The sequence below is a fragment of the Hemitrygon akajei genome, chromosome 20 (assembly GCF_048418815.1).
Source record: "Hemitrygon akajei chromosome 20, sHemAka1.3, whole genome shotgun sequence".
Lineage (NCBI taxonomy): Eukaryota > Metazoa > Chordata > Chondrichthyes > Myliobatiformes > Dasyatidae > Hemitrygon > Hemitrygon akajei.
Window position 1 is genome coordinate 68,484,553 of NC_133143.1, and position 16,228 is coordinate 68,500,780.

At 45.6% G+C, this 16,228-nt stretch overlaps 1 protein-coding gene across 4 annotated transcripts in view; it reads right to left on the reverse strand.

Moving 5' to 3' along the window:
• The window catches only part of LOC140713901 (ubiquitin-conjugating enzyme E2 E2), a 171,872-nt gene that overhangs the window by 3,258 nt on the left and 152,386 nt on the right, over positions 1-16,228 (reverse strand). For all 4 annotated transcript variants that reach the window (XM_073024560.1, XM_073024561.1, XM_073024559.1 and 1 more), the window contains one exon: positions 11,923-12,070. In XM_073024560.1, the coding sequence (XP_072880661.1) occupies positions 11,923-12,070 (148 nt within the window). The remainder of the gene's footprint in view (positions 1-11,922; positions 12,071-16,228) is intronic.

The following is a 16,228-nucleotide window of genomic DNA, read 5'->3' on the forward strand; positions in this document are numbered from 1 at the left end:
GCAACGCACTTTTTACTGGCCTTCCAGAACAATCCATTGACAAACTTCAACTCATTCAGAATGCCGCAGAACTGTTAACTAAAACCAGGATGAGGAAGCATATCATCACTCTCATCCTAGCCACTTTGCATTGGTTCTCTATATCTTTTAGAATTGATTTTAAAGCTCCCTTACTTATTTTCAAAGCTTTTTATGGTCGGGGACCACAGTGCATCGCAGAATTGTGTTTGTTTTATAGTCCTGCTCGAGCTCTCTGGTCTTCTTCAGCATGTCTCTTAAACTTAAACAATCTTCCTCAAAAGCTAATTGGCAGGTCAGCCTTTTCTGAATTACACTCCGAAACTGTGGAACTCAAAACCTAAAACTATAAGGGTTGCAAAATCAGTTGACACTTTTAAACAACAGCTCAACACCTATTTATTTGTTTTTAACTAACTTTAAAACCTTCCTTTAACTAACATCTTTTGTCTTTTAGTTTCGTGTTTACACCTTACATTGTAAAGCACTATGAACTACAGTGTCTGTCTAAAAAGTGCTCGATAAATAAATTATTTTGGCTGAAGATTCTGTAATATGGGAAAAATACTAACATTTAAAAACAATAATTTTGCTCAGCATCTATGGAAAAGAGTACAGTTGGCATTTTGGGCTGAAATATAAGGTGTTGCTCCTCCAACCTGAGTGTGGTCTCATCGCGACAGTAGAGGAGGCCATGTACTGGCATGTCCGAATGGGTATACGGAGTGGAATTAAAATAGATGGCTACTGGGAGATACCGCTTTTTTCTGGCAGATGGAATGTAGTTGCTTGGTGAAGCTGTCTCCCAATCTACATTGGGTCTCAGAGATATACAGACCACCCCGGGTACAATGGATACAGTAATGAAGGAGGAGGTGTAGGTGTAAGTTCCACAAACCTGTCTGTCCAGGTAGACCCATTGATTCTGTTTGTTCCTGCCTCACTGAACTTGTATCTGCATATCTTGACTCAGTTTTACTTACACTTACATGGGTCCCAGCTATGGCTGCATTTTTGTCAGCTACATGAATAGTCTATGTTTCAAGCCTACACTGGTGTCACTCCCCAACTTTTCCTATACTACATTGAGGACTGCATTAATGCTGCTTCCTGCACCCTTGCAGGGCTCGTCAACTTCCTTCAACTTTGCATTCAACTTCCACCCTGCCCTCAAATTTACTTGGACCTCCCTCTCCTTTCTCGATCTCTCTGTATCTCTGGAGACAGCTTCACTATTGATGTCTATTATAAACCCACTGACTCTCACAGCTATCTGGACTATACTTCTTCCTACTGTTACTTGTAAAAATGCTATCTTCTCTCAGTTCCTCCATCTCCACTACACCTGCTCTCTCAGGATATGGCTATTAATTCGAGAACTAAGGAGATGTCCTCTTTCTTCATCAAAGATAGGGGCTTCCCTTTCTCCACCATCAAAGCTGCCCTAATCTGCATTGCTTCCATTTTGTGCACGTCTGCCCTCACCCCATCCTCCTGCTATCCCACCAGGGATAGGATTCCCCTTGCCTCAACTACCACCCCACCAGCCTCTGCATCTAGCACATAATTCTCTGTAACTTCTGCCATCTCCAACAGGATCCCACCACCAAGCACATCTTTCTCTCCCCACCACTTTTGCTTTCCACAGGGATCGCTCCCTAGGCAACTCCCTTGTCCATTCGTTCCTCCCTCCTCGCAATTACCTTTGCAATTGGAACAAGTGCTACACCTGCCTCTACACCTCCTCCCTCATTACCATTCAGGGCCCTAAAAAGTCCTTCCAGATGAGGCAGAACTTCACCTGTTGGGGTCATCTACTGTTGGTGCTCCTGGTGTGGCCTCCTGTATGTTGGTGTGACCCAACGTAGACTGGGAGACCACTTCGTTGAGATGCTGCCTGGCCTGCTGAATTTCTCTAACATGGTGTGTGTGTGTTGGTTGGTTTAAAGCGGGATCTCCCAGTGGCCACCCATTTTAATCCCACTTCCCATTTCTATTCCAACATATCAGTCCATAACCTCCTCTACTGTCGCGATGTGGCCACACTCAGGTTAGAGGAGCAATACCTTATATTCTGTCTGGGTAACCTCTAACCTGATGGCATGAACACTGATTCCTCAAACTTCCGGTAATGCCCCCCCCCCCCCCCCCACCACCATTCCCGCTTTCCTTTTCTCACCTTATATCCTAACTTTCCTCTGGTTCTCCGCTGCCTTCTCTTCTTTCCATGACCTTTGATTCTCTCTTATCAAATTCCTCCTTCTCCAGTCCTGTATCTCTTTCACTTACCAACTTCTCAGCTCTTTATATCATCCCTTCCCCTCCAGTTTCACCTGTGTTTCTTCCTCCCCTTCCCCCACCTTCTAACTCTGACTCCTCATTTTTTTCTTCAATCCTGCTGAAGGGTCTCCGCCCAAAATGTCGACTACTATTTTCCACGGATACTGCCTGGTCTGCTGAGTTCCTCCAGCAATGTGTGAGTGTTGGTTAGCTTTATAAAGTTTACCAGCATCTGTGAGATATGAGTGTTAAAGTGCTGGTAATGGGTACATTGCACTGGGCTACAGTACTAGAAATGGAGAACCATGGCCTTTTCATCTTCTCTAGGTTCCCTAATAAGCTTAAATTTTATGGACAGCTGGCACAGTAAACCTCAAGAGGGTTAATTAGCTGTCACTCTAGTCGTGACACCGTTTCAGTGAAGCTTGTTGAAATGGAGACTCACCAGATTAGAACTATTATTTTTTATTTAATATTAAATGTCAGGCAAATATGAACTCTTAACTTAATGACAAATTAGTTCCTTTTCACATTTATGAATGTACAAAATAAATGAAGGAAGCTATATAGTACAATCAGCCACAGAATTAAATTAATTCTGAATTGATATTTTGGATTAGGGTTTGATCTATATTATAGAAATGGAAATGTTTATAATGGAGTATTGAATTTTTAAAATCCATTCATGACATGTTAATGTCAATGGAAAGTTTATTCTTTAATATGGAATTCCAAACCATTTTCCTGAACTGTACTCTATCGGACTGTTTGTCCCACTCCCATCAAGGAGGAGGCTATATAGCATCAACACCAGGACCAAAAGCAGTTACTTTTCCCAAGCAGTGAGGCTAATCAACACCTCCAGCCACTAACACCCTACCCTCAACCACCACTACTTTATCGTTTTCTGTCAGAGATCTTATGTACAGACACTCCTGTGCCTGGTGTCACTTCATGGAGATACAATCAATGCATACAAGCTAACTTATGTGTTTTTATTACAACATAGAAAATCTACAGCACATTATAGGCCCTTCGGCCCACAAAATTGTGCTGACCATGTAACCTACTCTTGAAGCTGCCTAGGATTTCCGAACCGCATACCCCTCTACTTTTCTTCTAAGCTCCACGTACCCATCTAAGAGTCTCTTAAAAGACCCTATTTTAACCATCTCTACCACCTTAGCTGGCATTCCATGCACCCACCACTCTCTGTGTGAAAGACTTATTTCCAACATGCCCCTTGTACCTACTTCTGAACACCTTAAAACTAAGCCCCCTTGTGTTAGCCATTTCATCCCTGGCAAAAAGTCTCTGGCTATGCTCTCGTCATCTTATACACCTCTATCAGGTGACCTCTCATCCTCCGTCTCTCCAAGGAGAAAAGGCCAAGTTCACTCAACCTAGTCTCAGAAAGCATGCTATCCAATCCAGACAACATCCTCATAAATCTCCTCTGCACTCTCTCTATAGTATCCACATCCTTCCTGTAGTGAGGTGACCAGAAATGAACACAGTACTCCAAGTGGGGTCTGACAAAGGTTTTATATAGCTGTAACATTACCTCGTGGCGCTTGAACACAATCCCATGGTTGATGAAGGCCAACACACCATTTGCCTTCTTAACAACCTTGTCAACCTATGCAGCAGCTTTGAGTGTCCTATGGACATGGACTCCAAGATCTTGCTAATCTTCCATAGTACCAAGTGTCTTACCATTAATATTATATTCTGTCTTCAAATTTGACCTTCCGAAATGAAACACTTCTCACTTATCTGGGTTGAACTTCATCTGTGACTTCTCACCCCAGTTCTGCATCCAATCGATGTCTCGCTGACAATCTGACAATCCTCTAGACTATGCAAAACACCCCCAACTTTTATATAATCAGCAAACTTACTAACACACCCTTCTACTTCCTCATCCAAGTCATTTATAAAAATCAGAATCCCAGAACAGATCCTTATGGAACACCACTGGTCACCATCCTGCATGCAAGATACGAACCATCCACAACCACCCTTTGCCTTCTGTGGTCAAGCCAATTCTGGATTCTCAAAGCAATGTCCCCTTGGATCCCATGCCTCCTTACTTTCGGAATGAGCCTTGCATGGGGAACCTTTATTAAATGCCTTACTGAAACCTAAATACACTACATCCACTTCAACCTTCAATGTGTTTTGTTACATCCTCAAATAATTTAATCAGGTACATAAGGCATGACTTGCCCTTGACAAAGCCATGCTGTCTATCCCTAATCAGATTATGTCCCTCCAAATGCTCATAAATCCTGCCTCTCAGCATCTTTTCGAACAACTTGGCCACCACTGAACATTTGCCACATTTCTGCTATGCATTTCCCTGAGAGCATATACTCCCAATTTATCTTCCCAAGTTCCTGCATAATAGCATAATTTTCCCCCCATCCCAATTAAATGCTTTCCCAAATTGTCTGCTCCTATCTCTCTCCAGCACTATGGTAAAGGAAATAGAGTTGTAATCACTATTTCCAAAATGCTCACCCACCGAAGATCTGACACCTGACCACGTTCATTTCCCAATACCAGATCAAGTACAGCCTCTCCTCTAGTCGGCTTATCTACATATTGCACCAGGTAACCTTCCTGAACACACCTAACAATCTCCACCCCATTAAACCCCTTGCTCTAAGGAGATGCCAGTCAGTGTAGGTTAAGTTAAAATCACCCATCATAACAACCCTATTATTATTGCACCGTTCCAGAATTTGCCTCCCTATCTACTCCTTAATGCCTCTGTTACTATTGGGGAAGGAGGGTCTATAAAAACACCCAATACAGTTATTGCCCCCTTCCTGTTTCTGACTTCCTTCCACAATGACTCAGTGGACAATCCCTCCATGACTGCCTCTTTTTCTGCAGCCGTGATACTATACCTGATTAGCACTGCCACTCCCCCACCTCTTTTGCCTCCCTACCTGTCTTTTTAGAAACATCTAAAGCCTGGCAAACTCAGCAGTCATTCCTGCCCGAGTCATCCAAGTCTCTGTAATGGCCACAACATCATAGTTTCACATATTGATGCAAGTTCTAAGTTCATCCACCTTGCTCAAGATACTATGTGCATTAAAATAGACACATTTCAAACCATCTGGCCAAGTGCTTTTTTGCTCTATCATCTGCCTGTCCTTTCTCATAAACTCCCTCAAGCTGTCACGATTTGTGCACCAACAGTCTCATCCTTTGCCTCTTCACTTCGGTTCCCAACCCCCTGCAAATCTAGTTTAAACCCTCCCCAATAGCATTAGCAAACCTCCCCGCCAGGATATTAGTTCCCCTCCAGTTATTGTTGTGTAGTTTATCTTCACTCGGTGCATTATGAGCATATACAGTTTATCCTGTATGGTTTTTTTGCGCTGCATTGGATCTCGAGTAACAATTATTTCATTCTCCTTTATACTTGTAGATCAGAAATGACATTAAACTTGAATCTGTTAAATTTATTCTCCATGTCATTGAATAGTAAATTTTAGACCTTTGTTCAACCTGGTGACAATTATAGGAACAATGGTACATTTTCAAGTATGAATCTGAATCAGATCAGGTTTAATAAGTCAGCTCTTCTAATGTCCCTGTCTTTAACAGGTGTTGGAAAGACTTTGCCAAGTTTGTTGGGAAGGGATTAGTTTTGTTGTGTGTGATTCTGGTGCCTCTATCAATGTAGGATGGGCAGTCTGCTTTTAGTCTTATTATCTCTGACATAACTGTTTAGTACAACTGAATGACTTAAGGAATTTTAGTAAACAATTAATTATACGCCTGTGGACTGGATCACTTTTGGGCCAGTTCTGTTTAATACAGCAGATTACGACAGTCCAGTAGTTCCATTACCAAATCCTTCTTTTCATTCCAGACTATTTAATTACTGTATTGTGGCAACCCACTTCCTGCGCAGGCGAACCGGCTCACAAATAGCCAGCGCGCGGGGGGAGACTTTGGTAATGCACCTCTGATGTCATTTCCGCCCGGAGAGGGCGGGCGCTAGGGATTAAATGCCAGCGCCACGAAGTTTGAATAAACTAGTCTCGAAATGACTTAGAGACTGCCTGTCGTTATTTCAGCGCTGTGTGTAGTACATTGCTACATTGGTGACCCCAACGGTCCAAACGGGATTTGGACCAAAGATGACTGACTCTTCATCTGTTCACGCAGTTTTGCTAAAACTGCCAACTTTCTGGACGCTGCGACCACACATGTGGTTTAGCCAAGCAGAAGCCCAGTTACAGATTCAGCAGATATCCTCTGATTCCACGCGTTACTACCACGTGGTGAGCGCCCTTGACCAGAAGACGGCCGCCCAGGTTGCGGATTTCATACAGTCACCCCCAGAAGAAGGCAAATATGAAGCATTCAAAGCGCTGCTCATTGAGACCTTTGGCCTCTCACGGCGTGAGCGGGGTGCCCGCTTGCTTCACCTGGACGGTTTGGGAGACAGGCTGCCATCAGCATTGATGAACGAGATGCTGGCCCTGGCTGACGGACACAAGCCCTGCCACATGTCCGAGCAAGCGTTCCTAGAGCGACTGCCCGAGGACGTACATCTGCTGCTGGTCGATGCAGATTTCAGTGACCCCCGGAAGGTGGTGGCCCAGGCAGACGTGCTGTGGAAAGCCAAGAGGGAGAGCGTGGCGTCCGTCGGTCAGATTACCAGGCCATGCGCCCAACAGCGGACCAGACCAGGCCCGGCAGGGGGGCGCATACAACACAGAGGCAGGAGTGAGGAGGCCAGTGAACAGTGGTGTTTCTATCACCAGCGGTGGGGCACAAAAGCCCGCCGTTTTCGCCTGCCCTGCAAGGGCCAGGGCCAGCTGCCGCTAATGACTATGGCGGCTGGCCACCAGGACAGCCTCTTGTACGTCTGGGACAAACAGTTGGGATGCCGCTTCTTGTTCGACACCAGAGCGGAGATCAGCGTCTTGCCCCCGACAGGGTACGACACCCGCAACAGAAAGCCAGGACTCACCCTGAGGGCCGCAAACAGCAGCATGATATGGACCTACGGCACCCACACAGTGCAGCTGCAGTTCGGCACCAGCCGGTTCACATGGGACTTCACACAGGCCACCGTGGCCCAACCACTCCTGGGGGCGGGTTTCTTGTGAGTTCACAGCCTGCTGGTCGACTTGCAAGGGAAAAGACTGGTACATGCCAAGACTTTCCAGACGTTCTCCCTGGGTGAAGCCAAGTTGCCGGCCCCACACCTGGACTCCATCACGCTGTCGGACAACGAATTCACCAGAATCCTGGCGGACTTTCCATCGATTCTGGCACCGCAGTTCACGGCAGCCATGCCCAGACACGGGGTACAGCACCACATTCCGACCCAGGGACCACCCCTCCATGCTCGCGCACTAAGGCTCCCCTCGGATAAGCTCCGCCTGGCGAAGGAGGAGTTCAAGAGGATGGAGGAATTGGGGATCGTACGGAGGTCTGACAGCCCATGGGCCTCCCCCCTGCACATGGTGCCCAAAGCAGCCGGGGGTTGGAGACCATGCAGCGACTACCGCAGACTGAACGAGGCTACAACTCCAGACCGCTACCCCGTGCCGCACATACAGGACTTTGCAGCAAACCTGCACGGGGCAAGAATCTTTTCCAAAGGAGACCTCGTCCGGGGACACCATCAAATCCCGGTGCACCCTGACGACATCCTCAAAACAGCACTCATCATCCCGTTCAGCCTGTCCAAGTTCCTCCAAATGCCATTCGGCCTGAAGAATGCCGCACAGACGTTCCAGCGGCTAACGGACGCGGTGGGACGCGACCTGGACTTTGCGTTCATCTATTTGGACGACATCCTTATAGCCAGCAGTTGTCGTCAGGAGTATCTGTCCCACCTCCACCAGCTCCCGCCTGAGTGATTTCGGCCTCACGATCAACCTGGCCAAATGCCAGTTCGGTCTCGATACCATCGACTTCCTGGGCCACAGGATAACCAAAGACGGGGCAACACCTCTGTCCGCCAAGGTAGACGCGATCCACCACTTTGCCCAGCCCAACACGGTCAAAGGCCTGCAGGAGTTCATTGGTATGGTGAACTTCTACCACCGTTTCCTCCCCTCAGCAGCCCGTATCATGCACCCTTTGTACACCCTGATGTTAGGTAAAGGCAAGGACATTACTTGGGACGAGGAGGCCGCGGCCGCTTTCGTCAAAGCCAAGGAAGCCTTGGCAGATGCTGGTGCACCTCAGAACGGACGTTCCGACCGCACTCACGGTGGACACATCCGACACAGCAGTCGGTGGGGTGCTGGAGCAGCTCATCGAGGGGCGCTGGCAACCCCTGGCATTCTTCAGCAAGCACCTACGGCCACCCGAACTCAAGTACAGTGCTTTCGACCGGGAGTTGTATCTGGCAATCCGGCATTTCAGGTACTTCTTAGAAGGCAGGCTGTACACCGCGTTCACGGACCACAAACCATTGACCTTCGCGTTCACGAAGGTGTCCGATCCCTGGTCTGCTCGCCAGCAGCGACATCTGTCCTACATCTCCGAGTACACGACGGACATCCAGCATGTCTCGGGAAAGGACAACGTCGTGGCGGACACACTCTCCAGACCAGCTGTCCAGGCCCTGTCCCTGGGGGTGGACTATGCAGCACTGGCGGAGGCGCAGCAGGCAGACGACGAGATGCCCAGCTACAGGACCATAGTCTCGGGTTTGCAGCTGCAGGACTTTCTCGTAGGCCCAGGTGATAGGACCCTCCTGTGCGACGTGGCTACCGGTCAACCTCGCCCCATCATCCCGGCAGCCTGGAGTCGGCGACTTTTCAACTCCATACACGGTCTGGCGCACCCATCTATCAGGACAACTGTCCGGCTGGTCTCCAGCAAGTTCGCGTGGCATGGACTTCGCAAGCAGGTCAGTGAATGGGCCAGAACGTGTGCGCAGTGCCAAACAGCCAAGGTGCAGCGACACACTAAAGCCCTGCCGCAGCACTTCGAACCCACCCACCGGAGGTTCGACCACATTCATGTGGATATCGTGGGCCCCCTACCAGTGTCCCGAGGAGCGCGGTACCTACTAACTATGGTAGACCGGTTCACAAGGTGGCCAGAGGCGGTCCCGCTCACCGACATCATCTGCCGATTCCTGCACCCGAGCACTGATCGCAACCTGGGTAGCACGCTTCGGGGTACCGGCCCACATTACCTCCAACAGAGGCGCCCAGTTCACCTCCAGCCTGTGGTCGGCTGTGGCCAGCTTGTTGGGAACGCAGCTACACCACACAACTGCCCACCACCCACACTAGAACGGACTGGTGGAACGCTTCCACCGTCACTTGAAGTCGGCTCTCATGGCTTGCCTGAGAGGACCTAACTGGGTGGACGAGCTTCCCTGGGTCCTGTTTGGAATTCGTACAGCACCCAAAGAGGATCTGCACGCCTCGTCGGCCGAGTTGGTGTACGGCGCGCCCCTGGCTGTCCCGGGAGAGTTCATACCAGCCCCAAGGGGGCAAGAGGAAGAACCCGCAGCAGTCCTGGACAGGCTATACGAAAGGCTCAGCAACCTGGCCCCCGTACCAACTTCACAGCACAGACGGACCCCAACCCATGTACCCAAAGACCTGCAGAACTATAAGTTTGTGTTTGTACGAAGGGGCGGACACCGGGCACCGCTACAGCGGCCGTACGAGGGGGCCGTTCAAGGTGATCAACAACAACGGGTCCACGTACGTTCTGGACATTGGGGGGAAAGAGGAGGTTTTCACGGTGGACCGACTCAAACCAGCCCATGTGGACTTGGCGCAGCCGGTCGAGGTTTAGGCACCGCGGCGCAGAGGCAGACCTCCCAAACAGAGGCTGATCCAGACTGTGGACATTGAGGGGTGTATCGCTGGTTCTGGTGGGGGGGGGGGGGGGTTATGTGGCGACCCACTTTCTCCGCAGGCGAACCGGCTCACAAATAGCCAGCGCGCGGGGGGAGACTTTGGTAATGCACCTCTGACGTAATTTCTGCCTGGAGAGGGTGGGCGCTAGGGATTAAATGCTAGCGCTGTGAAGTTTGAATAAACTCGTCTCGAAACGACTTACTGACTGCGTGTCGTTATTTCAGCGCTGTGTGCAGCACATCGCTACAGTATTTTAATTTAAAGGAAAGGTTTCCCCGCAGATGGGATTAGCTCAGGAAGGCACCTCAGTCGGCATGGCTTGTTTGGGCCAAACAGACTGATTCTATAACTCCATGCCTGAACTGCTGTTTTGGGATTTGAAAGGCTCAAGATTATAGGTTCAGTCCAATGAAACAACCAGAACATTTTTTATTCCCTTTTTATTTCATTCAGATACAGTATGGATCAGGCCTTGCTGCTCAGCAACCCACCTTATTAAACCCAGCCTAATGACAGGACATTTTACAATGAACAAATAACCTACTAACTGGTACCTCTCTGGACTGTGGCAGGAAACTAGAGCACATGGAGGAAACCCACACGCACATGGGAAGAACCTACAAACTTCTTACAGAGGACGCCAGAATTGAACTCTGAACTCAGATGCCCTGAGCTGTAACAGCGCCACACTAACCACTGTACTACCATGGTGCCCATCTTAACCTAGTTCTAATAAAACTAATAGAACCACTGAATACAAGTAATTATAATTGGAATACAAAGGCATTTATTGGAAGTCTGAAAAAGAAAGATCAGAATTTGAAGATGTGTAGGTTCACATCTAAATGTGTTTTGCCAAGGTTAGTTTATACGGTATATGGTTAATCTACAGTAGGTAGCAAAAATTGTGTGAATATTTTGACGGGACATGTTGTGAACCTCTTGCAAAGGAAATGGCTGAGGAGAATTAGACAGCATTAAATATCATATTCTAATCACTGGTCCAGCCATGTGTAATGCAAGGTCACTTTAATTTCTTTACATACAGAGATTCTTAACTTCACTTCAATTATCAGATAACTTCTTAAAAGTAAACATTTAAAATTAAAGTTTATGACAAAATAAGTTGTGTGAAATCAGCCTGAGTCGTCTAATTGCCAGTATTTAAAGAAACTGAAGACTTTACTGGTGGATGCAGGTTCAATCTCAGCATTTAGGAGAAATTTGGATAGGTACAAGGATGGGAGGGGTATGGAGCAGCAAGGTCCAGCTGCAAGAAGATGGGACTAGGCAGGTTAATAGTTTAGCATGGACTAGATGGGCTGACAGGCCTGCTTCTGTGCTATGGTGTTCTATGACTCTAAGACTATGGAGTTACCATTTTTAAAAAAATCATCTATCTTCATGGAGCATTTTCTATTTCAATGTACTTTGAATCTTTCTAAAAAACTGCTAGTTTAAGGTTTATTGATTGTGCATTCAGTCGTGTTTTGATTTAGAAAGACCCTCTTTGATTTGATTTTGTTTTAAATCATATGACATAACATAGAGGTTATTTATGCAAAGTATGATAAATCAAATTTCTTGACTCATAAAATATCAGAAAAGCCAAAGATATACAATAAAGTTGCTCTAAAGATAGTGGAAATCCATGAATTGCTACAGCACAAAAACTCATTTTTATTTAGCATTTGCAGATTTTTCCCTTTTAAAAATATAAAGCCAAAGTTTAAAATGATGTAATTGCTCTTACCGGGGTTGCAGTCTGTGAGAAGTGAACAGATTGACAGAAGGACCTTGGAGATGGTGAGTGCTGGGCTCCAGTTATCCTTCAGAATATCCAGACAGATCACCCCCTGACTGTTGATATTGCAATGGTAGATTCTTGTCCGGAATGTCACCTGTCAAATTTAGGTGAAGTAAGGTTTCACAGGAAGTGTTTAACTGCTTACAACTATAAACTAATTTCAATACAATAGCAAAGTAAGTGAGACAACTCTGCTTCACATGACAGCATCAAAGACTGACATCAGCTAGTTTCTGAGAAACCTCCACAGTGATTAAAGATAATGATTAGCTTTATTTGTCATGTGTACATTGAAACATTGACGCAGTGAAATAATTATAACAATGATGCATTCCCATCCATCCTGCATTAATTCCTGGGCAGATCATTTCCCCTTTTTAAACATCTTAACATGATTTGTAGCAGCAAAATGTTGTGCCACATGAAAGATTCTTTTTATTATAAACTTCATTAATCCAGTGTGCTTGGGAGTTTGATGTGGGTGAATTGATAGATTTTCCTGAGAATTGACTATTATTCTAAAATATAGAGCAATTCACTTTTTAAAAAAGTGATGCTACATGGTGGTATAATAAATTCTGCAGTGTAGTTTGAAGAGAACAGAGGAATCAGCATGCCAGTATATTACAGGGAGACTTGGTACTGTTAATGGGATTGCAAGAATTATCAGTAAGGCTGATACTAAACCATTAGAATTTCCAAACTATTGGATGGACCTTTATTGGAGTTTCACTGTACTCACTAGAAATAATGTTAGGGGGCGGCATGGTAGTGTAACACTATCACAGTGCCGATGACCCTGGTTCAAATCCACCGCTTCGCATCTGTACGGAATCTGTACATTTACCTTGTGACTGTATGGATTTCCTCCGACTGCTCTGGATTCCTCTTGCATTCCAAAGACGTATCAGTTAGTAGGTTATTTGGTCACAACGGTGTAACTGGGTAGCAGAGGCTTATTGTGCCAGAAAGACCTGTTACTGTGCTGTATCTCCTAATAATTTATTTCCCCCGACTTTAGCAGGAGATGAAATGGACTTGTAATAGAAATAGTTGAAATTCACACATTTGTGTTCAGCTCCCATTAAGGTGGCACAACAATTTTGGAAAGTCTTGAGTCCTTAAAGGCATACTTCCTATTGCTTCCAGGAAGTCTCAAAGAAGAGGGAGATAGCTCTCACATTTTTGAGGAACACAAGCCTTAGTCTTAGCCTTAGCATGCCAACAGAAATTTCTGTAATTGGGAGCTCACTAGGCCCACCTCAGGAATAACTTGGCAGGCAGGTGACAATATTATTATTCTCAGAAAATCCCTGCAAAGTGGAGCAACACACAAATATATTTGATGCTCTCACTAGATATAAACTGCTGTTTACCCCTGTAGAGTGCAGATTCTCAAAGGTAAATACATTTTTTAATTTCACCAAGTTCTTTCAGTAAGTAACTGATCATGAGGAAATATAGAGCTTGCTTAGGGAGGGCACAATGTTAAAAGTACATTGGGAGAGCTTTTCAGCTGATACATAGACAGTCATAGAGAAGGTGTCCACCTAATCTTAAAGAATGAAGGAGGACATGTAAACTGCCCAAATTGTCTGTGGGTAAGCATTTTTGGGAGAGTGGCGATAACTCTAAGTTTCAATATAGTTATAAAAAACAATGTAAGTGGTCCAGAAATTAAGGAATGAAGGATCTCGGCCTAAAATGCCAACTGCTCATCTCCTGCCTGACCTGCTGAGTTCCTCCAGCATTTTGTGCATTGCTCCAGGTTTCCAGCACCTGCAGCATCTCCTGTACCCCAATAGATTAAGACCCTGAGTTCGTACAGGACCAAACTTAATATCATAAGACAGGATCTGGGAAAAGTAGATTGCATAGACGTGTGTGATATGGGAGGTGATTTTTTTTTAAAAAACAAGTAAAGCAGTGAGAATTCAGGGTTAGTGTGTTCTTGTAAAGATGAAGTACAGGGAGCCATGGATGTCAGAAGTTTGATGAAGAAAAGAAGTATGTGGCATGTTTAGAGAATTAAAAGCAGGTGAAGCCTTATAGAAGCATAGAATGTGTGTGGATGGCAGCATAATAAAATCACTGGTAGACTGGAGTAAGGAAAATCTGAATTAAATTTTCATACATAAAGAGCAAGAGCAATTTAGAAAATAATATGACCTGAGAGGGAGAATAGTGGCAGTCTATGTATGCAACCAAAGGCTACGGATGAAGTCTTACTTCTCACCTGTATCCACCCAGAGGGTGGCTGCAATCTAGAATGCACTGTCTAAGGAGGTGATGGAGACAGGTACTTCCACATTTAAGAAGTATCTGGATCAGCACTTGAGTCACCAAGTCAGCCAACACGTTAGTAAGTGGGATTAGTATGGATGGATGCTTGGTGGCTGGATAGACATTGTGGGCCAAAGGGCCCGTTTCTGTGCTGTCTGTCCATGTTGTAGTGAGCTACTTAAGTACTGTAAATAGAGGGGAATCATTCAATTCTCCACAGGACACCCAAGATTCAAGTTTATTTATTTATCACGTGTACATTGAAACACAACGAAATGTGTTGTTTGTGTTAACAAGCAACACAACTGAAGGTGTACTGGGAACAGCCCACAAGAGTCACCACACATTCTAGCGCAAACATAGCATGGCCAAACTGTTCAGCAGAACACAGAACACAACAAGCAACAAAACAAGCCTTGTCCTCCCTCCTAAAGGAGTCATGCAAGCTTACAGAAAACAGGGCATTTACCATCAGGGAATTCTTCTCATGCTTCACAGCAAATGGAGCACTAAGGGAATGTAAGTTGTTCTTTCCAGATGACAAAGTCTGTTGTTAAGGGCAACCCTATGTGCACATTCAGTCAACAGCTGCCCTCATTTACTGGAAGTTAGCCATGCTGGATGCACGAGATGCCACCTGCTCTTCATGGAAATCAAATCCATGAAGTAATTCCTTGTGAGTACAGAGCATAAGGGACCTCTCTGATACAGCAGGAAGCAACACATGGCAGAGATCAGCGGCAACCAGTTGAAAAGTCCCTGGGATGAAGAAGTTCAAGTATGCTCACTCCTATAGAGACACACACAAAATTCTGGAAGAACTCAACAGGTCAGGCAGCATCTATGGAGATGAAAAATGCTGCAACAAGTTTAAAAAAAACTCTGCCAGCCCCATCATAGGTACTAACCTCCCCAGCATACAGGACATCTTCAACAAAGGTGATGCCTCAAAAAATTAAATCCATCATTAAAGACCCCCATCATTCAGGATATGCCCTCTTCTCATTGCTATATCAGGAGGAGGTACAGGAGCCTGAACTCAGTATTTCCCTCTCTTTTTGCCCTACTGATTTAATTTCTTTTTTATATTTATTGTAATTTATAGTTTTATTATTGTGTATTATAATGTAATGTTGCCACGAAACAATACATTTCATGACATATGCTAATTTTATTGAACCTGATTCAGATCAAAGAACCAATGTTTCAGGACTCTGGAGATAGTAGTCCATGCACGAAGAAATGGCTGATGCTCTTTCAGCAGAAGGTCACCAATGTCAATGACAACAACATTGGTCGAAGGGCCTGTGAATACATTATTGCTCAGAGAGGTCCAAGGAAAACATGGCTTCTCTGAAGCAGCTTCTGGGCTCCTACCACCATCGCCCTGAGATCCTCTGAACCTCCTGTGTGACCAATCATGGCCATGATAACCCTTGGTGCTACTATGGAAATACCTATGAGATGACTATTTTTTCCCATTACTGGGAAAGTTGGTATCCCCCTGTCTCAGGATCCCTGCAACAACAGAACCATCACTGTGGTGGACACACAAAACTTAAAGTTGCAGAATAATGTTTATTATCACATGTACACGTAAATGTACAGTGAAGTATGTCATTTGAGTAACAATCAACACACCCAAGAGGGCGTGCTGCGGATAGGGGCATCCCATTGCCAACACAGCATGCTCAGCAGAACAACGCAGAACACAACAAGCAACAGAAACAGCAGCAGCAAAACAAGCCCCATTCTTCCCTCCCATCCACACATGTACACAGTCCTCAAACACCCAAGATTCTCTGGATTCAGACTAAGAAACTCCTATTTCCTTGGATGTGTGAATTTTCATTTTTCTTGCTCCTCTTGTCAAGTTTGATAAATTTATCTTGCATTCTATGGTTTAGCTCCCTTCCACTATATTTCCATGTGTGATATGCCTTTTACATAAAAATGCAATTTATTATTA